Source organism: Dermochelys coriacea, chromosome 3 (genome assembly GCF_009764565.3).
Source record: "Dermochelys coriacea isolate rDerCor1 chromosome 3, rDerCor1.pri.v4, whole genome shotgun sequence".
Lineage (NCBI taxonomy): Eukaryota > Metazoa > Chordata > Testudines > Dermochelyidae > Dermochelys > Dermochelys coriacea.
The window spans coordinates 112590019-112617011 of NC_050070.1; the positions used below are offsets into that span (position 1 = coordinate 112590019).

General features: G+C 38.7%; 1 protein-coding gene across 2 annotated transcripts in view; it reads left to right on the top strand.

Moving 5' to 3' along the window:
* Positions 1-26993, top strand: part of ADGB (androglobin) — a 228747-nt gene that overhangs the window by 104224 nt on the left and 97530 nt on the right. For both annotated transcript variants that reach the window (XM_038395342.2, XM_038395345.2), the window contains 5 exons: positions 4694-4739; positions 15425-15593; positions 18354-18417; positions 22660-22762; positions 25370-25511. In XM_038395342.2, the coding sequence (XP_038251270.1) occupies positions 4694-4739; positions 15425-15593; positions 18354-18417; positions 22660-22762; positions 25370-25511 (524 nt within the window). The remainder of the gene's footprint in view (positions 1-4693; positions 4740-15424; positions 15594-18353; positions 18418-22659; positions 22763-25369; positions 25512-26993) is intronic.

The window sequence follows — 26993 nt, forward strand, 5'->3', positions numbered from 1 at the left end:
AGGACAACCACACAGTGAGTGGGGTGCAGTGGAGAGAAGGAGGAGTGGTGTGGTAAAGGGACACTTGTTAATCAGACTTTCTCATCACAAGGTGTGAAACTGAGGCAAAGGACACTGCACAATGTACTGTGGGGAGAGTGATTGATTATGGCTATGTGCTTTTGAATCAGGGTTATGCTGGGTTAATGCTGGGTTTCCTTTCCCTTTTAATTAATGCTGGGTTCCCTTTCCCTTTTAATAAAAGCTTTCATTTGTTATAGCAAACTCTGTGCTTGTGAGTGGGGAATTATTGCCTCTTAAAGGTGCCCAGGGTGGTGTTTAGTTTTCCCAGATTACTGGTCGGGGGCTAAAGAAGATTCTGTTTTGTAAAGAGGAAGCCTAGATATTGAACCTGGCCCCAGTTGCTGCCAACTCACCTTACGCTACTAAGCTACCTCCTCCGTTGACTAGAGGCCACGTTAGCTGTTCAGCAGAGAAGGCATCTCAGTTGAAAGTAACCATTTGGGAGCGAGGTTGCAGCAACAGCAACCTGGGCAGTACTGCTTGTCACAACCACAAATTGCTCTGGGGTTTCCTCAAAGATCAAGGGACCTGTGACCAAGTGTTTCATGAAGCCAAAAGGCCAGCTCGAGGTGACTGCTGCAGAGGCGGAGAATAAGTTATGATCTTTAAGAAAACTCAGTGACAAATTCCTAACCCTAATGATGTTTGCTTTTTCCTTATTTTACGAGGAAAAGGGCTAGAAATTCACTCATTTTTTAAAATGAAAACAGATTAGCCCTGACATTTGTAGGTCCCCAAGAGAATGATGGAGCCTGAGGGCTTTGCATTTCACATAGGCTGGCTCTGGGAATACCTTGCAAAACATTTGCACTCCAACATACACTTCAGAATACACAAACCTAGTGCATATTGTGGCAACTACAGATTTTTTTATGAAAGCTTTGGAGGGCACAAAATCTGTAAGCAGCAGCTAGTCACAATCAAGGCATTGAAGACTATGGATCTTATGGATCTAGGATCTTATCATAGTACAGGGAGTCTTATTTGAATTGTGCTATGAACATTGTACTACATTTTTTCAATACAAATATTTGGGGCTTTATCTTTTCTTCCAAATTTTTTTACTTTTTTAATTTATTTATTTGAGGGGTGTGAGGTATAGGAGAAGGATTGGAGAGAGGAGATATGGTATGTTCCAACTTTATAAATTGTTATCCCCTGTTTTTGGTTCAAAAATAACCATATTCTTCCCCCTTCTGACCCTCATCACCTCAAATACTGCTCCCTCAGATAAACACTCATACAAAGATCTTCAGAGTGGAACAATTGTAGTGAAGAAAATTAGTAAAGCTGCTATATTTGTGTCTGAGTTTCACTTCAGAATGACCTAAATTCTCTATAATATGTCAGTTGCTGTAAATATAAGATATTCCCTGCCTGTTATTTTCATCCTACTGCTTAGTCCCAATATCTTTTTTTAATACGTTTTAATTTTTGCTGTCTGGCAGGAATGCTACATGGGAAATAACAATATCAGAAAATAGAACTGACCCTGCTTCCTCTTCGTGTTTGATTAAATTAATGTTGCAGTATATGTGATTTGTGACTCCTCTGCAATATGCCTTTTGATTTTACAGAAAAAAAGCGCTTCTCATATCACTAATGAATATTAAATTAGTTAATTTAAATACATATATGTTATGTGTGGTTGCCATTCTCTGGGCATTCTGATGAGGGGAGCTTCATTAATCAATATTGCCACATTACCAAAGGGTAATTCCTCAGCTTGATGTCAATGGAGCTATGACAGTTTATACCAGCAAAGTATCTGCCCCCCATATATTCAGTTCATATTTAAGGGACTTGTTTTTCCTTAAAACACCTTTTGTTATATCTGTTAAAATGTTAATTCAGAAATTTTACCATATATAATTGTAAAACCAATGAACTTTATTATGTCATTGTACCTGCATCCCCCAACATGGGGTCCTGATTGAATGGTGTAGATGTATGGCCATTGCAAAGCCCCATCAGGCATTTGCCTAATGTGCCACGAAAACAATGCTAAAGGGAGTGCATCTGTTTTGCAAGCCTTAACAAGTGCAATGGATTAGTATACATCTGCAAGATACTATGCTTACGTTGTCTGGCTGCTGAAGGTGTTTGCTCCCACTTTGGTACTCATTAGTTCTCAGAACCACAGTTTGACAGAGTGTGTATCTATGCATACATACATGTCTGTTTGCATATTTTTAGTAGACACACAATACACATATAGTAAGTTGCTCATCCATGTGATAGATAGAATTCATCTCTGTCCCATCAGCACTCTGCTATGAATTCATCTCTGAGTGAGATTCTGATATTCCAAACCTCTGACCAGATTCGAACAGCCTCCATTTTTTGAAACAGGCAACCTGATAAGCAAACTTGTTTATTCTTACCCTTCAAATATGGAATCTTCTTCCAAAATTGCACTGCTCTGAAGTCCAGGACAGGCAATATTGAGGCCTAGGACAATATTAGTTCTAAGTTTAAAATGCCCCAAATCCCTCCTTTCCAAATGGATAAAGAACTCATTACCATATAGCCTTCCAGGGATAGAAATTAATTTTAAGTAATGACATCATGATTCTTTAGAAAAGCTATTTTAGTTAATTTTAGGTGTTTCTAAAATATATTAAAATAATTGTTTTATTGTGTGCGGAACTGCACAGCTGAAATCACAATAAAAAAGGGAGCCTGGCTTTATAGGTGAAGGATTATGAAAAACAGTAACAATAGTATTTTCATAAAACCGCTTAGCACTTTTGAAATAGTTTTCCTGAAAAATATGGTGCATGCATAGAACACCTGAGTGGGTGAGGTGGTATATTATTTGTATTGATACTTGTTTGAGATTACCAGTGTAACTCACTGTACTAAAAAACAGATGATAGTATGGTGTCATGTACATTGACCTATGTATCTGTACAGCCTATATCAGGGGTTCTTAAACAGGGGGGTTGTGAGGTTATTACATGGGGGGGTCACGAGCTGTCAGCCTCCCCCCAAAGCCTGCTTTGCCTCCAGCATTTATAATGGTGTTAAATATATAAAAAAGTGTTTTTAATTTATAAGGGGGGCTCACATTCAGAGGCCTACTATGTGAAAGCGGTCACCAGTAAAAAAGTTTGAGAGCCACTGGCCTATATGAGGGGGAGGGATAGCTCAGTGGTTTGAGCATTGGCCTGGTAAACCCAGCGTTGTGAGTTCAATTCTTGAAGGGGCCATTTAGGGATCTGGGGCAGATATTGGGGATTGGTCCTGCTTTGAGCAGGGGGTTGGACTAGATGATCTCCTGAGGTCCCTTCCACCCCTGATATTCTATGATCATATTCTTCTATGATCATATGAAGTCTTAAGAATGTGTATTGTGACTTATATATGAGAGAACACATGATGGGGTGTGGAATAGGAATTTTCCTAATAGGAATTAGTTTGCTAAGTCTATTTGACTCATGAGTGGCTTTACCACAAGTGAAATATGTAAATTATACCAACCTATTGTGAGTAAAAACATTTATGCCACTGAACACACCGGGCATTTATATCACACGTTTTCAAAAGTTATTTTAGATATGTTTTTTTGTAGTGGTTTCAAAGAAAAAAAATTTTTGGAATTGTCTGTAATTCTTGCTGTGTGTGTGAGAGAGGTAATATACAATATATACAAGTTGCTTAGGAACTGAAAGTTGTTTAGAAGTTTGAAATGTTGGAAGTAAACTTGATGGAAGTAAGATACTGGTAAAGTGGAAATGAAATGTCAAGTACATGGCAAACAGTTTATTTCATGGTTCCACGGTGTATGCCGTGACTGCAGAAATAAAATAATGTATTCCATAATTTGGATGTGTATGAGTGTGCATATACAACAGTCACATCGCATATTTTTTCAGCATTTTAGCCGAATAGCTTGGCTTTTTCTTCTCTGTGTTTTATGTGATTGTACAACCAGCATCCTGTTTCTCTATACTGTATCTTCTGAACAAGATTTTCTTCCAATACATATTTGTTAAAGTTTTGGTGACATTAAAATTATAACATTAAACCTATAAGGTACATTATGACATCTTTATTATTTAACAGCTGCTCTATGGCATGGCTTTCATTTCATTTTCATTTTTTACTGGTTCTTGGTTTCTTCATCATTAAATATAGCCCTCTGAATTTAAGCGAGCCTAAAGTCAATCATTTTTGTGCTATTAACTGCTGGTGTCAACTAGAAAATCACTGTAATTAGGGATACCATTTGTTTTCCAGATTTTGAGGTTAACCAAGCCGCCTGTCTGTTTTGAACCTGTTAAAAAACTATACATAAATAAATATTAAAAAGGCAAAGTTTAATCAGTAAGAATGAGATCTTAGCATCCTTCCTGAGGCACAACTCCCATTAGGCTGCATTTTTGAACTATGTTAGTTTGTGTATTTGATGTACTACATAGATATAACATACCTGCTAGTTAGTCTAACTTAACTGTATATCAGAGGGGTAGCTGTGTTAGTGGGGTAACCATAAGTGATTGTCCATTGTATATTAAGAGATGTGTAGAAGATGTGTTTTTTGTTGTTGTTGTTGTTTAAATTTACTTCTCAGCAACATGTATGTAGCCAGGCCTATATATGTAAGATTTTATTTTTTCCCATATAGGAGACTTCCCTCATTCAACAGCATAACACAGAAGGCCCCACTAAAGGTAATCTATTTGTGATTAAAATAGATCATGTTCATTCTTTCACTGATTTCATATGACTTTGGGTCTAAATCTTACTCTTATTGAAATTGATAGCAAAAATGTTAATGTCATTGGGAACAGGACTTAGTCCATAGTGAGAGATTTCAGAAAACTGGAAATATAATGTAAAGGTTTTGTACACTGCTATCTTGAGTGGTTTTAATTATTGTACATAAATATTTTGAAAAATAAATACTTCTGAAACATTTACAATTTTCTTTAAACATATATATAATGCTGTTTTTGTCTTTTCCTGATCATTATGAATGCTGTTTTAATTTAGGAGAAAAAAGTGAAAGGCAAGAATAAATGAGAGCTTTCATTGTGAGAAATATTACATTTTAAATGTGTGTGTGTGTGGCAGGCAGGTTTGAACAGTGACTGAATACAATGTCCAGTCATTTTTCAAAATACATACTTAAAGCTGAATATAGATTTTTTTTATTAGATGCATGTTGAGTCTTGACAGAAGAAAGAAAAGCAGTACTTGTGGCACCTTAGAGACTAACAAATTTATTAGAGCATAAGCTTTCGTGAGCTACAGCTCACTTCATCGGATGCATTAGTGAGCTGTAGCTCACGAAAGCTTATGCTCTAATAAATTTGTTAGTCTCTAAGGTGCCACAAGTACTGCTTTTCTTTTTGCGAATACAGACTAACACGGCTGCTACTCTGAAACTTGACAGAAGAAGGAAGTGAAAATATTGTAGCACTGTAGGTTGCGGGACCCCTTCCAGTATTCTTAGGTATTGAAGGCTTGGAAATTTGTGAATCAATGTAAAGGGCTTGGTTCAGCAGAAGGTATCAACAGCCTTCCAAACCAAATAGGCTTAGAAGGTGACCGGATGTGCATGATACTACACAGCAGGCTGACCTATCCAGCCTTACTGTGTAGGACTCAAAATTAGCAAAAGCTATTCCTACTTACCAGAGATGTGGAGTTATTTCACAGTGAAGAGGAGTAAATGTAAATGTGATTCCACCTGTATACACCCCAACTTCCTATTCTTCATCTGTGCCTCGTCTCTTCACACCTGGCTGGAGCCTTGCAGCCTCTAGTAGTTGTAGCCTTAGGGCTGAAGTAACTTAAGTGCAGCTCTAGAATGTGGAAAAGGCACAGAATCTTAAAACATTTTTATTGTTTTTTTCATAAAACATCTGTGATCCATTATTTCAAGCATCCAGAAATAGAATTAATTGTATGTCGGGGAAATCACATATACAGTACAGTAACCACTATTGTAAATAACAGCAATAAAGCAATTCACATTACACTAGTTTTCTCTTATCATTTTGCCATTACCTCTATTAAAGAAACCTGTCGACTAGTTTTAGTAACCTAAAAACACCAAAGTATTTGGTACTGCCACAAAAAGAAAAATAAATGCATCAGTAGAGATATGCTAAAACTTGAATGTAGATTGATAATGAACATGTCCAGTTATTATATCTTGGAGCATGTAGTAAGCATATCTGACCAAATCATGACAGAACCCAAACTGTTACAGTTTTTAGACAAATTAATCAAGGGAGTATCAACTGCAGGCAAACTTTGTTTGTTGTTTCTGAGGTTGTGTTATAAGGACTGAGGACTGTTATAAGGTTAATATGGTGCTTGAACTTATTCTCTTTGAGATTATTAAATACTATTAGACAATATACTTACTAGTCTTATCTCAGTGAAGGATCATTGCATCAAATTGTTAGGTGAAAAGCTACTCTTCAACTATTTCTCTTAGTATTGTGATGAGACAATATTTAGTACAAATAGAGGTAATATGTGTGCCATATAAATGTGGAATAGATGACCCCTTAAAACTGCCATGCATGGACAATTCGAGAATTTTTATATCGATCACCCTCAGTTGATTTCGAAGCTAGTGTATCTCAATAGCCCAAATTGATCCTTCTCCACTTTCTCTACAATGTACTATTGCTAAAACTGAGTTACTCATAGAGGGAAGGCTCATCAGTTGGTGCAGCAGGACTTGAGTAGAATGACAATATGACAGACTGTTAACAATACTAGAGTCATTTGTAATATGCAAAAGTGGAATTGTTGCCAGTTAAAATGTGTAAAAACATAGAGAGATTTAGAGATATCTTCATAGGAATCAAGCAGTGTGTCCTGATTTGGAAAGATGCATCTTAAATGGGGAGAAACTGAGAAATCTTAAACTGAGGGAAAGAGAGCAGCCTATTCCCTGCAAGTGGCTTTTTTTAAAAAAAGTCTGGTTTCTGTTGAAGAGGAGCCCCCAACCCTCATCAGACCCCATTCCTTTGTCTGCTGGTTTTCCAGAACTCTCATACAGCTGAAAATAGGGTGACCAGATGTCACCGATTTGGGGGTCTTTTTCTTATATAGGCTCCTATTGCTCCCCGCCCCCTGTCCCAGTTTTTCACATTTGTTGTCTGGTCACCCTAGCTGAATTGAAACAAAATTGAAGAGATCCCTGTGGGCAGGGTAATCAGGAAGAGAAACCTCTCCTTATTAGTACTCTTCCACTGTGCAAGAAGGCAACTGGGTGTGGAAGGGGAAATGTAATGATGCATATCACCTGTGTGGAGTGAAGACATGCTTTGCTGTGAGTTCCCAGCCAAGGTAGCAATGTGCAGGAGATGGGAGAGATGAACTACGGGTGGGGCCAGAGAATCCTCTCTCCATTCCTTTCCCATCAAGTGAGGGTTGTCTGTCATTCAGCAGCAGATCATTTGGCCTGCTTTTGAAATCTTCCTTCACACTGCTGTGCAGACGTTCACACGCAGCATGGAGAGTCAGTCTATGTACCATGTACACACTCTCCATATGCTCCCCCACCCTCAACACTAAAAAGGGCGAGGGATTTGCAGGACGCTGGCCTTACATCTTATGATACTAGTGGCGGCCAGGCTACCCCGATTCTTTGTGGCGAGGTTCTCTGTGCACTGCCTCCATTCTGGATTGTATCCACCAAAACCTTGTGATTCCTCCTGTATTTGGGCTTTGTGTGGAGAACAGGATATCACCCTGTGACATACCAGGGTACAATCCAGACTAATGCATTGTAGTGCCACTCCTGCCTATGCTGCCATTTACAATGCTTTGCTGCTGTAGCCTCCAACCTGGGCTGCTCACAAACAGCCTCCCAGTTTTGTCTGTGTGTGCGCTGAAGCCAGCCAGACATACCTTGGTTCTTACCAGCCTTAAAAATCACCACCTGGTGACCCCAACATACTCCCAGTCCCAGATTTTCCCCCAGAAACGTATATCTTGTACTGCCCAATCCTCTCCTGGTCAGTACAAATATATTAAGTCTGGTATTCCTTTCAGAGAATAATATGCACACAATTTGTTACACAAAATGGGGTTACCTGTACACTTCAAGTTGAACACACTGGATTAGGTAAAACTATAAAACAAGTTTATTAACTACAAAGAGAGATTTTAAGTGAGTACAAGTAATGAAGCATAAAAGTAAGAAATGGTTACAAGAAAAGTAAAGATAAGATGTTTACTAACGCCTAACTTAACAAACTATATTAGATTCAAGCAAAGTTTCTCACCATATGCTCCAGCAGATTATTAACCAAAGTCTCAGGTCAGGATCCCTCCCCCAGACTCCAATGTCTGCTTCCTCTGTTTCTTCAGGTGTAGTAAATGCAATGGGCAGGGAGAGAAAGGGGGTGCCTTGGGATGTTTGTCACTCCTTTTTATAGTTTCAGTACCCCTCTTGAAAAACATTTCCAGCTCAGAACCAAGAGACAATGAGTCGTCTATGTGGAAGGATGTTCCCTACTGGTTTTCTCACCTGTTTGAACTTCCTTTGTCTTCCCTTCCTGCTTGATGACTGTTTACTGCTTAAATGCACAGTAAGCAGGGCATATATTCCTTTGTTTAAGACAGACCTGTTCGCCAACTTCCATTTGGGCAGGGCTGTGGGGTTTGAAACGTGTTAATAACATCATACAAGGGAATCTTATAACTTCACATACAATGTTGCTAAACATATTTTACCTGGACAATACTGACCTGCAAATTATGAGTTTTCAGATGATACCATACAAGGCATATTTTGTACAAAGATTATTACATAGTGTTCAGAGGGTGAACACGGAGGGTATATTCTGTCACACACCCTTGATAAATATACATAATAACTACAGTCTTCAGAGGCTGGAGCTCCTGGCTCCCATGGGATGCTTTCCTAATGGTTTTGAGGTTCAACTGTAGCTTTATTTTCTTTAAATAATACAGTGCACCCCATATTCTTCATAGTGATATGATTATGGCATAATTATGATGCATTTTTTACAAGACAGGTCATGAAAGGTGTCATTGGAAAAGTTATGATTTGCTGAATATGATTATACTATTTTTATGCATGTATTATTTTTGTATTTGAAGTTATGAATATTGATTATGTATCTCTATTTCATATGTAGTCAAACCTGGGCAACACCCATTAGGCAAGATAGTCTAAATAGCTGGTTGTGAAGAGCCCGTTCAGGATAATGGGCCATTAGGGAAAACAGTAGGCCTTAGAAGAAGCTTATCCCCAACCTGGTGAGCCTCTCTGTGGACGTTTTGGCCAGCCTGTAAGTAATGGCTGCTATGACGCTACAAGGGCATGTGACCAGCCCACATGAATCTGGACTCCATTTTGGGGGCCTGTATTTTTCCACAAACTGGTCTGGGAACTGGTTTTGGAACAAAGGGTTCCCGCCATATGCTAAAGCTATATAAGGCTGGGAGTGACTTCATCTGCTGTTCTTCACTCTCCCACAACTGAACACCTAAGAGAAGTTCCTAAGGAAAAGGACGTGGAATGGGGGTGGGGATCCCAAACTGCAAAGCAAGTACAGACTGTGCCTTGAAAATCTGCAAGCCTGCTTGTATCATCAGTCAGGGTGACAGATTGTTAATTCAAATCCTATCTTCTAGTATGTTAAGCTTAGTTTGCGTTTTTGTTTCTTTACTAGGTAATCTACTTTGATCCCTTCGCTATCACTTATAATCACTTAAAATCTATCTTTTTGTAGTTAATAAACTTGTTTTATATATTAACCTAAACCAGTGTGCCTTTAAGTGAAGTGTTTGGGGGAAAATCTCAGTTTGGTTACCACAAGTGTGTATTTTCCTCTCCACATTGAGGGAGGGGCAGACATATTAATGAGCTTACACTGTCCAGATCCCTGTGAAGTGCAAGACAATATAATGTTGGGTTTATACTCCAAAGGGAGGTGCATGCTTAGGGAGCTGGGAAACTGGCTGGGGTCTGCTGTTTACATTCAGGTAGCCACCTGCTGTCCTGTTGGGTGATAATGAGGCCTGGGTGAGGCTAACTGTGTCTCCAACACGGTTGTGTGTCTTAGAGAGGCACAGTAGTTCCCACAGCTCCCAGACTGCACCCCAGGGGTGACAACCCATCACAAATGCAATTTGTTATTGACTCATAATTTATTAGCTAAACAATTATTTTAAAATATGATTTATTTTTAAAAAGCATGTCGCTTTTAAAAAAATGTTTTGGCCTAATGCTTTACATTGTGTCATATTGTATTACATCAGGCTGTATCAGTCAGCTCATGTTATTTCAAAATAATTTATTGTGACACTTTCGACTTCATAGAACATGTCACAGCATAAATCAAGAATCAAAAAATGGGAGGATGGCATCTACTTTAAAGAAATGTTTTATTTAAGAGCAATATTCTGAAATATACATTTTTCTAAGGCTAAAAAGGGCAGAATATTTGACTGGTACTGCAGTAACTTTATCTCTTAGGAGTTTATTTTCAATGGGTAGTCAAATATATGAACTATCTGAGGACAGTCAGGCACCCTGTGTTCACTTGCAGTAGTATTAGAATCTCCAGCAAGTAGTTTGACTTACCCCATTGGGTATTTTATTTTAGAAATAAGATGAAATGTCTAAACTGGCTTATCCTGGATACTGTTTCCCTTCTGTTTCAGAAAACTTTGTTATGTTACATTTATTTGTTCGAATCCCTAGTGAGAGCAGCTTCAAAAACCTTCTGTTTCTCAGTGTTTCCATTTCCTGATATAGCTGGCAAGGGTCATAGACTGTAAGAACTGTGTGAATGGACCAGCACTCAGGTGGAGCCTATTAACTTCAGTGGGGTGTTATAGGGCTCTTGGGGTACACCTACATGGAGCAGTTTTCAGAACTGTGGCCTACAGATAACATTTTCCAAAGAACTGAAGTCACTTATGAGCCTATGTTCTATTGAAAGCCTATGGACTTAAATTTCTTAAATCTTAGGTTAACTTTTCAAAAGCATTTATGTATCTAATGTCACCCTCTTCAAGTGTGTATATTATGTTTATCTAATTGACACTCCGTCTTTTAAATTATACATCTTATATATCAAAGTCATATTTAATTCTGAGAGTAATGGGTCAAATTTATCTGATGTAGTTCTAATTTCACTGAAGTTACATTAGGAATGATCCTGCCCTAAATTATTAATAGTAGTAAAGTAGAGAATATTATGTTATTGATGGAGATGCTCAGAGGCCTGGATGCACAAAAGGAGTTAGGTGCCTGAGTCCCTGTTTCAGGGTGAAGGGAAATGGAATCTTGCCACCTTGCTTCTGTGGCCCCTGACTGTGTAGCAGTGCATGTGTTTGTTAATTATGTGATGCAGACACTTGGCTGCTGATTGATCACCCATAAAGTGCTCATGTGCAGTCCTCCGTGCCTTCCAGCATCCTCCTTGTTCCGTTCTACTCTACCGCTGATACTTATGGCATGGTCAATGATACATCTGTGTGGTGTCCAGCTCCCTGGTCCCCATCACGGCCAGGGCACAGAAGGTGGCCCCTGCCATTCTCAGACATTCTGGGAGCTGCGACACCCAGGCTGCCCCCTCTCTTCCAGCAATCCCCTGCAAGCCTGCCTTTGCCTGCTCCCTTATCAGTCTCCATTTTTTCTTGAAGTCCTCTATTCCCTATCCACATCCTCCTAGGCATTAACCTGGTCCTTGAGCTCCTCCCCAAAGCCTATCCTTAGCACCTATGCTCATTTGTTGAGTCCTGGCATCCATGAACAGGTTGGAATGGGCTTGCATGAAGCCATTAATGGCTTTGATCTCTGTTTCAAGGACATTCAAGATGTTTGCTCTGTGCTACCTATGCTGTCCCCACCTCTCCAGTGTGCTTGGTGGCTGCTCCCTCACTCTGGCATCCAATACTTCCATGCTGGGGCTGGGGTGCAAACAGAATGTGACCCATACTTCAGCTTTTATTACGTATTCCAAAGTGGTGCTTTCCTGTGACCTCATGACCCTGTGGGTCTGTGTTCAGCTGACACCCAGTCCTCGCTCAGCACTTGGCAATTATATAGGCGCCTTAGTCCAGCCTCCTGTGTTGAACTCTCAGACATAGGTGCCTATGCAGTTGCCTGGGCTTCACCTTTGTGCACCTATCTCTCATGGATTAGCTATACAGTTTTGAAACAAAGGAATGCTTTCTGTGGAGGCCCAGGGTATGGGGGACCCTACACCCCTACACAGATGTATGCCTTTCCAATTCTTGCTTACCTCCTCCTCTTGCTGTGTGTGGCCCTCATGGAGCAGAGTGGTTCCTTTCTTGGGTCAGGTGAGGGTGGGCTATGTCTGTTTTGGGACACCAGAGGTCTCTGTTGGGCTGCTGCTACCCCTGCTGTGTTTGGCTGTGAGTCTCCTCTTCTCCTCCGCCTCATTCTGTGGAATTGGTGAGTGTACTGAGCATTGCCTGTCCTTCTGTGTTGTTCTGTGGGAACTGCATACTTGGGGAGACGGGGGGGGGGGCAGTGTGGGGCCGGATGATAGGAGGGCCTGGTGGGATGTTGTGTTGAAGAGTGTGGTGGGGAACCTACCCTGTCTTCTGGATCAGGGCTGTCTTGTGTTCCTGGAGCGCGTTTCAGCGGAGGAACATGTTTAGAGAGGATTTGATTTTTTTTCCAGTGGGCAGCTGGCACTCTTACATACATTTGGATGACCATGTGATGATGAGGCCCAGAAGATGAGTTTGGGATGATTTAGTTGGGGATTGGTCCTGCTTTGGGGGTTGGACTAGATGACCTCCTGAGGTCCCTTCGAACCCTGATATTCTATGATTGTCCACAGGTGGAGGGGAGCAATCTCATACCATGGAAGTCAAAACAGGTCAGCCTTACTTAGAATCATAGAACTCTGATATTCTATGATTCTAAGTAAGGCTGACCTGTTTCGACTTCCATGGTATGAGATTGCTCCCCTCCATCTGTGGAAAGTTTGACATAAACCCATGATGCCTTTGCAGCCTTGAGTTGCAGGACATTTCTGATGAGCTCTGGGATGTGATTGAGGGTGATTTCTGGGAGGATGTCCCGTGGTTGGGGTCTGGCAGGTCACTGAGACTACAGAAAAGTGTGTGTGTGTGTGTGTCAGAGAGATGGTGCAACATGCAACTCTGCTCCCCCATTTACTCCTCTCTTCCCCTTTGTTGCTCTGCCCTCCTTTCTGTGCATGTCCCTTGGGTGATTTGAACTCACCGCCATCCATATTGTCTATTGCTTGTGTCAGGAGTCCTAGGTGTGTGCTGTCCTGTGAAGATCTTGAAAGGTGAGTAAAATGGTGGAATTTGAGATGAGTGGGGTCTTCTGAGCCAGTGGCATTGCAATCCATTTCTGAAAATTGTTCTTTTTAGAAGATAATGTGTATGTCCTTGTGCTTTCAACATGAGAAGCTCCTTAGAGCTGACTTTGATATGGTTCTGCTTGACCACCCAATTGGGGTGTTTGGGTGTGGAGGAGGCGGAAGGCTGATGTGGGCCTTGCTGAGCCTCAAGGCTAGCTTGGGGTGCTCCCAGCTCATCTGGCTTACCTTTTTAAGCATTGCTTTCTAAGACACTTAACTATGTGCATACACACACAAACACCGTCCATTCGTTTTACAGGGATCCTAAGCACCTAACGCAGACTTTGAGCATCCCAGTCACATCCCTGTGACTTACTAGGTGCCTAACTTCTTTTGTGCATCCAGGCCATCCTCCCATTTCTCTTCCTGTTTTGCCAATAAATGTAAATAAAAATTCCAGTTCTTTGGGGAGTGAATTCTGTTCCTAACATTGTGAACACTTATTACAAAGTATTTTGTGCCGTCATTTCATTTTAGACTCAAAGTTAGCTCCATATCTGTTTGAGAAGGAAGTATCTGTTTTATTAGTGCCCATTATTTATATCAGAAATGCTGATTTATAAAACTAAGACATAGGAAATCTTTCTTATTTAACAAATTATTCTTACACCATTTTAAGCTTTTATTACTCTTCACTTCATTACTCTGTTTTTTTCTGCCGCACATTTTGTCGCCTTTTGGACCTTGAAAAGTTCTGGTTAATATGATTTCATTTTTCTTTACAATGAATTTTTAGACGATTCTTACGACATGGATCCTTTTGTGTGACCCCATGTAACCAGTGAGAAATTTTTGTTATAGAAAAATGAAAAAGGGCCCAGTCCTGATTCTGTTAAAATCAATAGCAAAACTGCCGCAGACTTTAATGGAAACAGAATCAGGCCCATTATTATCACAGAAGATACTGAAATTCTAAATGAAACTGTGTATCTGTAGTGGAGTCCAGAAATTTCCCAGATAGCTAGGCCCATAAAATCTAGGCAGGTTTCAATTTGTTTTATGCCTGGTAGGCATGGCACAGCAAATGTAACAGCAAATTGACATCTTTCTGTAGAAATCTAGTACATCTCCTGGAATTTTGGATAAAATGACCTTAGGTTAGGAGAAGGTCATTTGTTTGTTCTAATAGTAAACATAAATAGAATTACATTTCTTTATGGTTTGTTGGGATTGTAAAATACACATACACATACATGCACATGCTTTATCTATCCAGTTGCCACCATATAACGGTTACATTCTCATGATTTTATGCTTTTCTTTGGTTACTGATTGCCAGTGGAGCTTAGCTTGAAAACTCATGTATTCTACTTTTTTTTTTTAGTACAATAGGATGTATCACATTATTTACCTTGTCTGCTGTCTCACAGAAAATTGTTGCCTGATTATTTACACAAGCACAGAACCATAAACAAATACAATCTGAAAATAAAAAACATCATGGGAAATCCAGATTCCACATTAACGGAATTATTATTATTTAATAAGATTTTCTTGTACAATAAATACAGGCTATATTAAAATAATACATTATGAAGTAGATTTTCTGTTTATTTTTGTAGAAAGAATAAAGAGGCCTCAAACTGAACAACAAGGGATAAATGTTCTATTAATATGGAGATGAAGTTAACAGATTTGGGTACCATTAGCATTGCAGCATTATATAATATTTGTATCAGAATGAAAATACTGTGTAATTAGTAATCCTATCATTTCTTTCTGAGTAGGAAAGTGTGTTCCCTCACATCTAATCCCTTTGCTCAGGTAAATATGAAAAATAATTTCCCCATGGCAGGTTCTAAATATACAATGCTTCATGATTGTGATTTAAAATATTAATTTATGTCATGCACTCTAATAGGCTGAGAAATTTTTGTGGAAGAAAAATCTTGATAATTTTTAGAAGATCCCAGTACAAAATCAACATTTCTTTAATGTGCACATTCTTAGCATGTTGAAATCTATGTTACTTCTTATTTATGCAGATGAATTAATTGAAAATATAAGTTGTGATGTGGCTCAGACATCAGAAACAGTTGACCCTAGTATATACAGCCAGACAGCAGATAAATTACCAGAAGAAATTGAGTCAGAACGGAATCCTGTTTCCAGGGAAACATGGTTTGATTTTGAAGACTTCTCTACTTGTTTTCAGTAAGGAGCAGATGTTGTTTTATATTCCTTAAAATTTAGATCAAAGTAGTGAAGTACTGTAAAAATGGCTTTGTAAAAATTGCAACTTAACAGATCTACTCCTTGTTTATATATAGAGTCATCTTGGCTTAATTTTAGGAACAAAAATAAATTGTTGGCATCTTTTACTCCTCTTAGTACTGCAGAATCAACACAGCTGAACAAAGGCAAGCTGAGTTCTATTGGTCCTTGTGCATCATCAATATAATTTCCAATTGCTTATACCTTTGCAAACTGAGTAAAGGCAATGGGATTGTGCAGGTGTCAATGAGGGTCTAATATGCAGAAGCTTTATTATGGATGAGAAGGCAAGAATTCACCTTAAGAGCTTGTCTATATTGTACATTGTGTAATATAGACATGATTGAACCTGCTTAAATCAGTTTAGCTTATATAATAATAATTAATAATTTGAAAATTTTAGAGTGATTTAGTTTCACAGGTGACACTGTTATAACTTAGACCAAGCTGTAGATGCTGGGGTTGTGTTTATAAGGCTGGAAGTTTAAAAAAAAAGTATGTTTTAACTTGTAAATTTAGTGCACATGATGCTGAAATCATTGACCGACAAAAAACATACATCCAATGTGCCATTTTTACAGTCACTTTTCAGAATAGAACTATACTTTTAAATAGAGCTTTTCAGTAATTTTATTCATCTCTGTGCAGAAGGCTAGCTCAAGGCCTATTCACTATTCATGTCCCACTTCAGGAATCTAAATAGACTTCACTATTTCAGGGTGTGTCTGCACTGGAGCTGGAGATGTAATTTACAGTTTGGGTAGATATATCTACATAAGGTCTGATCCACTAGCCTGCTAAAAACAACAGTGTAGTCATGGCTGCATGGGCAGCAGTATGGGCTAGCCACCCAAGTACAATCCAATCCAATACCTTAGGAACTTGCTTGGGGTGGCTATAGCTACATTGCTGCTTTTAGTTGCAAGCTCAATCAGAGCTAGTGCTGGTATGTATAACTGAGGTGGAAATTACACCTCCTGCTCCAGTGCAGACATACCTTCAGTCCTATAGAGCCTGTATCCAAAGTAGGGAAACCCAACCCTTCAATCCTGGACCTTTTATATCTCAAAAGAAAACCTGGAGATTGTTCCTTATTTTTGGATGTATCCTACAGGCTATCCAAGTGTTGAGCCTCTTGTTTGATGTTATATAAATTAATAACCCTAATTGTTTGCATTTGCCCCAGTTCTTGCTGCATGTTGCAGTGTTGTGTTTTCGTTTGGTATCTTTACAGAAGTCAGAATGTCTTAATATGCAATCCTAGTTCTCCTGAGGGGGAACCTATTTTTAGATGTTCTGGTTTTCTCTTCATTTTTTTAAAGCTTTTGTCTTTTAGCCTCACTAATATTTCAGTTATTTTATTTTTGTGATTGATATTTCTTTGGGGAGCCTTCACTTTCCACTCATTAAGAACTGACTGAAAGGTCTCTACGGCAGCCGTTATTGTTATAGGTGGTAAATGAGGGAGGGCTGTAGTGAGTGCCTGAACCTGCATGCTACCCACTCCCAGTAGGGACTAAACACTATAGAGCACTTTAGAGTTTGGGAAGGTCTGCCTGTCTCATGTTAGGGAGCACTAGATCAGGAGCGAAAATCATGCAAGATGATACCTTTATTGAAGCAGTCATCAAGCAAGTGATTTCCCCCTTCCATTCTGCAACACTGTTTCCTATTCGTAAAGGGCACAGTTTAGTTACAGCTCCACTTAGAGTCAATTTGGGGAAATATGAACAAATTTTTAAAAGGTTTGTTAGTTGAACATAGAGTAAATTACTGTTAGCCTTTTGAAGACCACTGTAACAAATTTATATGCCAATCTTGTCAGTTCCTTTTTTCTCATTTCTAAAAAGGATGAGTTATCTATTTTTAGAACTTAAATTTTTTTAACAATGATCCATCAGTATATCCCTAGTGTCCTTTAAAGACTTTATTACACAGAAATTTTAGCTGCCTGGCTAAGATTTTTATCCTGACAGCCAGTGATGTTGAATGTCTTTGTTTGCATAATGTGAAATAGGTCAAATACAGAGAACTTGATATGGATGTTAAAAATTGGCATCAATTTTGGGGGAGGAAGAGCAGATCAGCAGTTATAGAATTGATGTATGTCAAGAATGTATACAGCCTCAACAGGGACTTTGAATAATCTGAACTCTTCCTTTGTAAAAACCCCTGAACTCTGGTTCAAATTCTGTCCTCAGTTAAAGGTGGAGTCAGTGAGGTTAATTGGGTCAAACTGAGGTCACAATCTGATCAGTTTCTTAGACGTTTTCTGGTGAGGTGTGGAACAGCAGTAAATTTCATAGAAGTGTTAACAAATTGCATAAAGGTAATCATTCCCCATAGTGATGCCTCTGCTTTTTGTATAGTTTAGTGAGCTTTAGGTGTTAAAATTTTAAGATTTCAATTTGCTGCCATTTCAAATCCAAATAAGATAAAACTAGCTATCTGACCTGCATAAGAAAGAGTTAGACCTGCAACAAAGTTACTAATCAATGTCAACAGCTTTCAGTGGAGATAAATTGTAGGTGTTCATCTTTTATGAGGCTTCAAATATTGAACCACTTTCAAGAAATAGTTTTGAGTCTGTTTCATAATGATAGAAGTGGTTGCAGTAGCACCATATGGGATGAGAGAAAATTTACTAAAATAAATTATTAATGCTAAAATTAATTTCCCCCTCATTATTTTTCTTTCTAGGAACCTGCATATTTTCCACAAACCAAATACATATGCTTATAATTATCAGAAAGCCGATTTTAAGGTAAATGTATGCATCACATTATTGATTTCACCTTTATTTAGAAAGTCTATGTCTTGATAATTCATAAATCCTAAATATTAGTGTTAACCCATGAAGAACAACTATTACAGACAAAATAATAATGCGAAAATACTGTATATGGAAATATTTAAGGCTACTGTAGTCTCCATTAAAAGTCAACGTGTTGCTGACACTTATACTGCAATATTTCTCTTACTTTGAAATCAGAAATTACAGTGGTACCACAGATTACTGTTTGGCAATGGCTGAAACAATGCTGACTGTTGGAGGTAGCAAAAAGATTTCAGGTTACACTATAGAATATAGTGGGCCAGATCCACAACTCCACTTAAGTTGCAAGACTAAAGTGACTTAAATTTGCCTTGAGGCAGCGGCTGAGATGCCTCTCAAGAGCATTCCAGACTGATTCAATCTCTGAGAGCTCCAAGATTGGGAGGGCAGAAATATAGTCTCCCATCCCTTGACTCTTTAGGTGTGCTAAGTGCTGCTCTGGTGCACTTGAGAATCTATTCCCGTGACTGGAATTACATTTTACATATACTGCAATTACAGTGCAAAAACACTGTAGCAATGTTTTAGATACCTACAGTTTAACTAATACATTAATGTAACTGGAAGATTAAACATATTGGATTATTGTGTTGCTCCTTTAGTTTCATATTTAGTACATTAATACCCTGTAATTGCTGTGCAGTTAAACTTTGTCATGAATAGACCTAGTACAAAATTCTGTACCCAGAAATTATCTATTTGGGTTATATTCCATAACTGCCACATATCTTCAGTGTCATTAGTCTCACTGTAATAAAATGTAACCGGATAGTAGGTCAGTTTTCCTGAGCTAAGATCTGCTTTCGATATGCAACTTTGTGCAACTGAAAACATGCTCTATTTTCTAAAATGTAATCAATACAATCCTAGATGTGTGCTAGGATGACAAAGTATATTCTTTAGAAGAAAAGGAGTACTTGTGGCACCCTAGAGACTAACAAATTTATTTGAGCATAAGCTTTCATGAGTTACAGCTCACTTCATCGGATGCATTTGGTGGAAAATACAGAGGGGAGATTGATATACACACACAGAGAACATGAAACAATGGGTTTTATCATACACACTGTAAGGAGAGTGATCACTTAAGATGAGCCATCACCAGCAGCAGGGGGGGAGGGAGGAAAACCTTTCATGGTGACAAGCAAGGTAGGCTATTTCCAGCAGTTAACAAGAACATCTGAGAAACAGAGGGTGTGGGGGAGAAATAACATGGGGAAATAGTTTTACTTTGCGTAATGACTCATCCATTCCCAGTCTCTATTCAAGCCTAAGTTAATTGTATCCAGTTTGCAAATTAATTCCAATTCCGCAGTCAGCCGTAAAAATGTTGGCATACTGTGGGGCCATGCGAGTACCCATCGCAGTGCCGCTGACTCAGACCCTACGTTACCAGCACTCCCAACTATCTTCGAGACACCACTGACTTCCTGAGGAAACTACAATCCATTGGTGATCTTCTTAAAAACACCATCCTAGCCACTATGGATATAGAAGCCCTCTACACCAACATTCCACACAAAGATGGACTACAAGCCGTCAGGAACACTATCCCCGATAATGTCACGGCTAACCTGGTGGCTGAACTTTGTGACTTTGTCCTCATCCATAACTATGTCACATTTGGGGACAATGTATACCTTCAAATCAGCGGCACTGCGATGGGTACCCGCATGGTCCCACAGTATGCCAACATTTTTATGGCTGACTTAGAACAATGCTTCCTCAGCTCTCGTCCCCTAATGCCCCTACTCTACTTGCACTACATGGATGACATCTTCATCATCTGGACCCATGGAAAAGAAGCCCTTGAGGAATTCCACCATGATTTCAACAATTTCCATCCCACCATCAACCTCAGCCTGAACTAGTCCACACAAGAGATCCACTTCCTGGACATTACGGTGCTAATAAGCGATGGTCACATAAACACCACCCTATATCGGAAACCTACTGACCGCTATTCCTACCTACATGCCTCTAGCTTTCATCCAGATCATACAACACGATCCATTGTCTACAGCCAAGCTCTACGATATAACCGCATTTGCTCCAACCCCTCAGACAGAGACAAACACCTACAAGATCTCTATCATGCATTCCTACAACTACAATACCCACCTGCTGAAGTGAAGAAACAGATTGACAGAGCCTGAAGAATACTCAGAAGTCACCTACTGTAGGACAGGCCCAACAAAGAAAATAACAGAACGCCACTAGCCATCACCTTCAGCCCCCAACTAAAACCAACGCATCATCAAGGATCTACAATCCATCCTGAAGGATGACCCATCACTCTCACAGATCTTGGGAGACAGGCCAGTCCTTGCTTACAGACAATCTGAAGCAAATACTCACCAGCAACCACACACCACACAACAGAACCACTAACCCAGGAACCTATCCTTGCAACAAAGCCCGTTGCCAAATCTGTCCACATATCTATTCAGGGGACACCATCATAGGGCCTAATTACATCAGCCACACTATCAGAGGCTCGTTCACCTGCGGATCTACCAATGTGATATATGCCATCCTGTGCCAGCAATGCCCCTCTGCCATGTACATTGGTCAAACTGGACAGTCTCTACGTAAAAGAATAAATGGACACAAATCAGACATCAAGAATTGTAACATTCAAAAACCAATTGGAGAACACTTCAATCTCTCTGGTCACTCGATTACAGACCTGAGGGTGGCTATTCTTCAACCAAAAAATTTCAAAAACAGACTCCAACGAGAGACTGTGGAGTTGGAATTAATTTGCAAACTGGATACAATTAACTTAGGCTTGAATAGAGACTGGGAATGGATGAGTCATTACACAAAATAAAACTATTTCCCCATGTTATTTCTCCCTCCCACCCCCTGTTCCTCAGATGTTCTTGTTAACTGCTGGAAATAGCCTACCTTGCTTGTCACCATGAAAGGTTTTCCTCCCTCCCCCCCTGCTGCTGGTGATGGCTCATCTTAAGTGATCACTCTCCTTACAGTGTGTATGATAAAACCCATTGTTTCATGTTCTCTGTGTGTGTATATCAATCTCCCCTCTGTATTTTCCACCAAATGTATCCGATGAAGTGAGCTGTAGCTCACGAAAGCTTATGCTCAAATAAATTTGTTAGTCTCTAAGGTGCCACAAGTACTCCTTTTCTTTTTTGCGAATACAGACTAACACGGCTGCTACTCTGAAACCTATATTCTTTAGAACCCTTTACTCTGGTACCATAATATTTTATTAGAGACAGGTAAATCAAGTATTCATACGATCTGGCAAATTAAATATCAGCCATATAGAATAACACTTTTGTACTGTAATTTCATAGATTTATAGAAGTTTAAAGTCAGAAGGGACCATTACATCATCTAATCTGATGTCCTATATATCATAGGCCATTAAATTTCACCCATTTGCCCCTGTATTGAGCCCAATAACTTGTATTTGGGGTAAAACATATCTTCCTGAAGTGCATCTAGCTTTGATCTGAACACATTCCAATATTCCTAATATCTCAGTATCAAATTGCTAATATTTACAGTTTTGGATGTGAGAAACACTCCAATTTAAGAAGAAATGAAAGAGACAATGAAATGAGTTTAAATTGGAGTATTTTATAGGAATGGTGCAGTACGAGCTTCTGTTCCTGATGTTTATGCATTACAGTTGTAAATAAAGTGCTGCCATATTTTGATTTTTGCAAAGCAGAAATCATAATTATGCAAAATAAATTGTATGCTACAAGCTACAAATCAAGAATATTCATGATACTGTATATCTTACAAGTTTGTTGGAATTAATTAGAGCTGGCAAGCTGTAGAATAATATCCCGGATGCTTCATACTTTTAAAATATCATTACAATAACTATTTTGGTCCCTTATTAAATACTAATAGGTAAGCAGAGTTTAATTAAATTGGTGATACAGAGGGAAGATGTGCATAAGATGTAGGTACATTTTCTATTAAATAAACTATTTTTTCTCTAATCTGTGGAATGAAAGATGAATATTAATAGGTAAATGAAACTTGAAGCTCTGTTAGAAGCACTGGTAACAATTAACTGCTTGTTTTACATATGTATATTGAGTCACAAAGTTTGAACTTTAAATAAAAAATTGTAAAAGACTAATTCAACAGAAATTAAACATGAATACCCTTTTCCACCTGCAGTTTATGGATGATCGAGTCTTCTATTATTTATTTGTGGACAGTTTGAAGCCTATTGAAATCCTGGTTAGTTTTTCTGCATTAGTACGCTGGGGAGATTCTGGAGGTAAGATCAATACAAAGAAAAAAGTGTGTTAATATTGATTGTTCTCAACTGCTAAAGACTCTTTTATCTTAACTGTCTTCTTTTGAAACATGCTTTTTCTTTTTCTTTGGTCTTGTATGGAGCAGGTGCCTAGATGTTTAATGAGAACTGCAATATTCCCTTTCGATATTTTAGAGTTCTCTCTCCTGCAGTATTGACACATGCTATGTCCGTAGTATCGTGAGATTTTTCTGTTAGCTACTGAGGCTACAATGAATCATGAGTCACAACAGATCTGCTTAGGAAGATGTGTTCACGTATATGGTAATTTGGCAGGCATTAAACAGAGCAAGTTTACTCTAGGAAATGATCTGGCAAAACACTTGGCTGTGCCACAGTGGTGTTTTGTATTGCTCCACACCGATTGAAAACATTTTTTTTCCACGTGTCCTTTTTATGAACAATGCCTCTTAAGGAGTTGTTTACAATGTTTAATCATTTGTTATTCACTTTTTGTCCATACCTTTTGTCAAGGTTCCTTCCCCACTCTGAACTCTAGGGTACAGAAGTGGGGACCTGCATGAAAGACCCCCTAAGCTTATTCTTACCAGCTTAGGTTAAAAGTTGCCACCACCAAAGTGTTACACAAAGAATAAACAGGGGAAGTGCCCACTTTGAAACATCTCCGCCCCCCCAAATATCCCCCCCAAGCATTACACCCCCTTTCCTGGGGAAGGCTTGATAAAAATCCTCACCAATTTGCATAGGTGAACACAGACCCAAACCCTTGGATCTTAAGAACAATGAAAAAGCAATCAGGTTCTTAAAAGAAGAATTTTAATAAAGAAAAAGTAAAAGAATCACCTCTGTAAAATCAGGATGGTAAATACCTTATAGGGTAATCAGATTCAAAACATAGAGAATCCCTCTAGGCAAAACCTTAAGTTACAAAAAGACACAAAAACAGGAATATACATTCCATTCAGCACAACTTATTTTATCAGCCATTTAAACAAAACAGAATCTAACACATATCTAACTAGATTGCTTACTAACTCTTTACAGGAGTTCTGACCTGCATTTCTGCTCTGGTCCTGGCAAAAGCATCACACAGACAGAGAGAGCCCTTTGTCCCCCCATCCCCTAACTTTGAAAGTATCTTGTCTCCTCATTGGTCATTTTGGTCAGGTGCCAGCGAGGTTATCTTAGCTTCTTAACCCTTTACAGGTGAAAGGGTTTTCCTCTGGCCAGGAGGGATTTAAAGGTGTTTACCCTTCCCTTTATATTTATGACATCTTTCTAGTATGAATTTCATTTCATTTCCTGTGTCATTTCTGCCTGGTTTTCTCTTCTTGCAAACTGTTTTATCTTTGGGCTGGTCTACATGCAATAATTGCACTGATTTAACTAAAATTGGTTTTTAAAGCAATTCAGTTAAACTGATGTAAATCCCTGTTTGGACACTCTTGAATCTGTTTACAGAAGACTCATCTTGATATCCTAGGGCTCTGCCTAGGGTAAATCACAAACGTCTGTGAAATATCTAGATTAATATTTTAAAATGTGTTTGTTAAGTTAATTGGCAGTCAACTTGAGTTAAACAGGCCTATAAACCTTAGTCTTGAGTGCATGTAAGTTACATGCCAAGGAGCCAAAAGAAGGTGTAATTACACCCATGTGTTAGACCCTCTTACACAGGATAAAGCAGGTCCAAGTAGTTCTGTGGGAGTCTAAGGTTATGTCTACACTTTGAGCTGGTGATGTAAATTCCATCTTGTGGATATGTACCCATACTAACTCTGCGCCAGCTAGGTTACTAAAAATAATGTGTAGCAATGGTGACAGGAGGGGCTAGCTACCCCAAGTATTAACCCGTCTGAGATGCTAGGTACATACTTGGGGAAGCTAGAACCTACTCCTGCTCACGACACTGTGGCTACAATCTATTTTTATCATTCTGATTCAATCAGAGTTAGCACGAGTGTAGCTCCTTGAGCAGGAATTTACACTCAAACTGTAAATGTACCCCAAGTGAGTGCAAAGGGATCTAATTTATACCTCCTAACACATCACTTTTGAATATGGCCCTGAGAGTAGAGTATATACATAACCGCCATTATGTGCTATCTTTGTATGTTGATTAAGAACATAAGAACGGCCATACTGGGTCAGACCAATGGTCCATCTAGCCCAGTATCCTGTCTTCTGACAGTGGCCTCAGAGTGAATGAACAGAACAGGTGATCATTAAGTGATCCAACCTGTATCACCCATTCCCAGCTTCTGCAAACAGAGGTTAGGGACACTTCAGAACATGGTTTTGCTTCCCTGCCCATCCTGGCTAATAGCCACTGATGGACCTATCTTCCATGAACTTTAGTTCTTTTTTGAACCCGGTTAACTGGAAAAACTGCTGTATTTCTCCCAGAGCTACCATTAAGAGTAGGCAACTTCTGTGGCTGACTAGGGCACTTAGCTGGTGGAGGCACCACTGGTGTATATCAATTTACAAATTGTCCCTTCACCTTTTTATGGGCTTTGATGACCCAAATGTGATTCTGAATTCTGCTTAATGATATTTGTATCAATTGCTCAGCTAACTTTGTTTTTCTAATTGTTTTTCTTACAGTGACACAAAAAGAAGGTTCTAGTGTACCACAGGGCATGCTTACTGTTGAAAGTTTCTCTTGGAAAAGTGTGGCTACTGGACAACTTGTGCTGAAGATACATACGTATGCAACCAAAGCTGCTATGCTAAGCCTTCCCCCAGGGTGTGTACTGGTCCTTTTTTTAATTTCCCTCTAACACTTAAAGACCTGCTGTTGCCTTAAGGATAGAATTTACATAACTGAATCTGGAATGGTTAATTATTTGCAAATATTTGAATGTTGAATTTGCATAAAATTTCTAGGATTTCCCAAGTTTTAGTAAGATTACAATGTTTATTTGGATTTAAGGATTATTACTAAAGTTTTTTAAATTGTGTGTCTGTGAATCTCTTACTCTCTCTTTGCTGAGCAGTTATTCATATGATAGTCCCACTAGTTTTTCTAGAAAAAACAACTGAAATACATTCTGTCTAGGCAAGTTGTTTCTATACAGAAGGCTTCAGAAATTTGGCTGAGGTATTAGTAGCTCTCTCCAACACTCACTTTAATTAAAACTTTTACTGAAGTATGATTCTGTAGCCAGTATTGTAACTCTTCTTAAAATGAAATTTATGAAACATGAAGGGACATAAATTCCCAAATAATCCAGCTATACCTTTGTGAATAGTTCTTTAAAATTCCAACTTAAAACTATTAGGAAACCATGACATTGATGCTTTTTGGGATTCACTTCTCTTGGCATATTCCCCTATATATCTGGTTTAAAGCAGTTTCTTGGCTGTAAAAATAAAGAAAAGACAACCCCATACCACCCCCTTCATCCTTAGAAATCTGCTAGTCTCTTAAAATGTTTGCAATGAAAGAAACAATACATGGTGTATTGTCACAAGGACTGAATTGCCGGATAATTCAAAGTTTTTGGTTCTCAAAAAATAAAGAATTGCCAGTTTAATTTAGTTTAAAAAAGATTACATTAAAATGAACAAAGAAGGACTGTTGCTGTGAACTTTTAGCTTCTTTTTTCTTGTGTAGATTTTTTTATTTAAAAGAAGACATATATATAACAATATCAAAAACTTACAATATTACAAAAAGTACCTATAAAACTTGAACAGAACAATATATATCTATCATGTCCTGTATCTCCATGCCAAAAAATTATAAATGAAAATCAAAGAGGATTTCAAAGCAACAGAAAGGTAGACACAAAGACCTGTTATATATCTGGTATTAAGTCAACAAAGTTGAACAGTGCTCCCTTTTTTTTCTAAACTGATTAAAATATTAAAATGGATTTCATTTGTGACAAATGGCAGTAAAACAAACTTCTGCTGGAAAAAAACATATACATCAGAATGCCTGATTGAACTGGCTTATGGACAGATTATTCAGCATCTGCATCCTTCTGAGTTGTGCAGTTTTTGAAAGTTGGAGAATCAAGTTCTGTGTGGGTCTGCACTGTTGGAAATTTCAGCAGAAAAGTTAGCCTTATGCAGGACTCTAAATCAATGAACAAATCTTTATATTTCTGCAACTGCAAGTTTGAGCTACCCGAGAAGCAGGAATCTATTACAGATAAGCTTCCCACCCATGCCACTACATCTCTGATTCCCCATCCTACACAATTTGCAATTGTACCGCAAG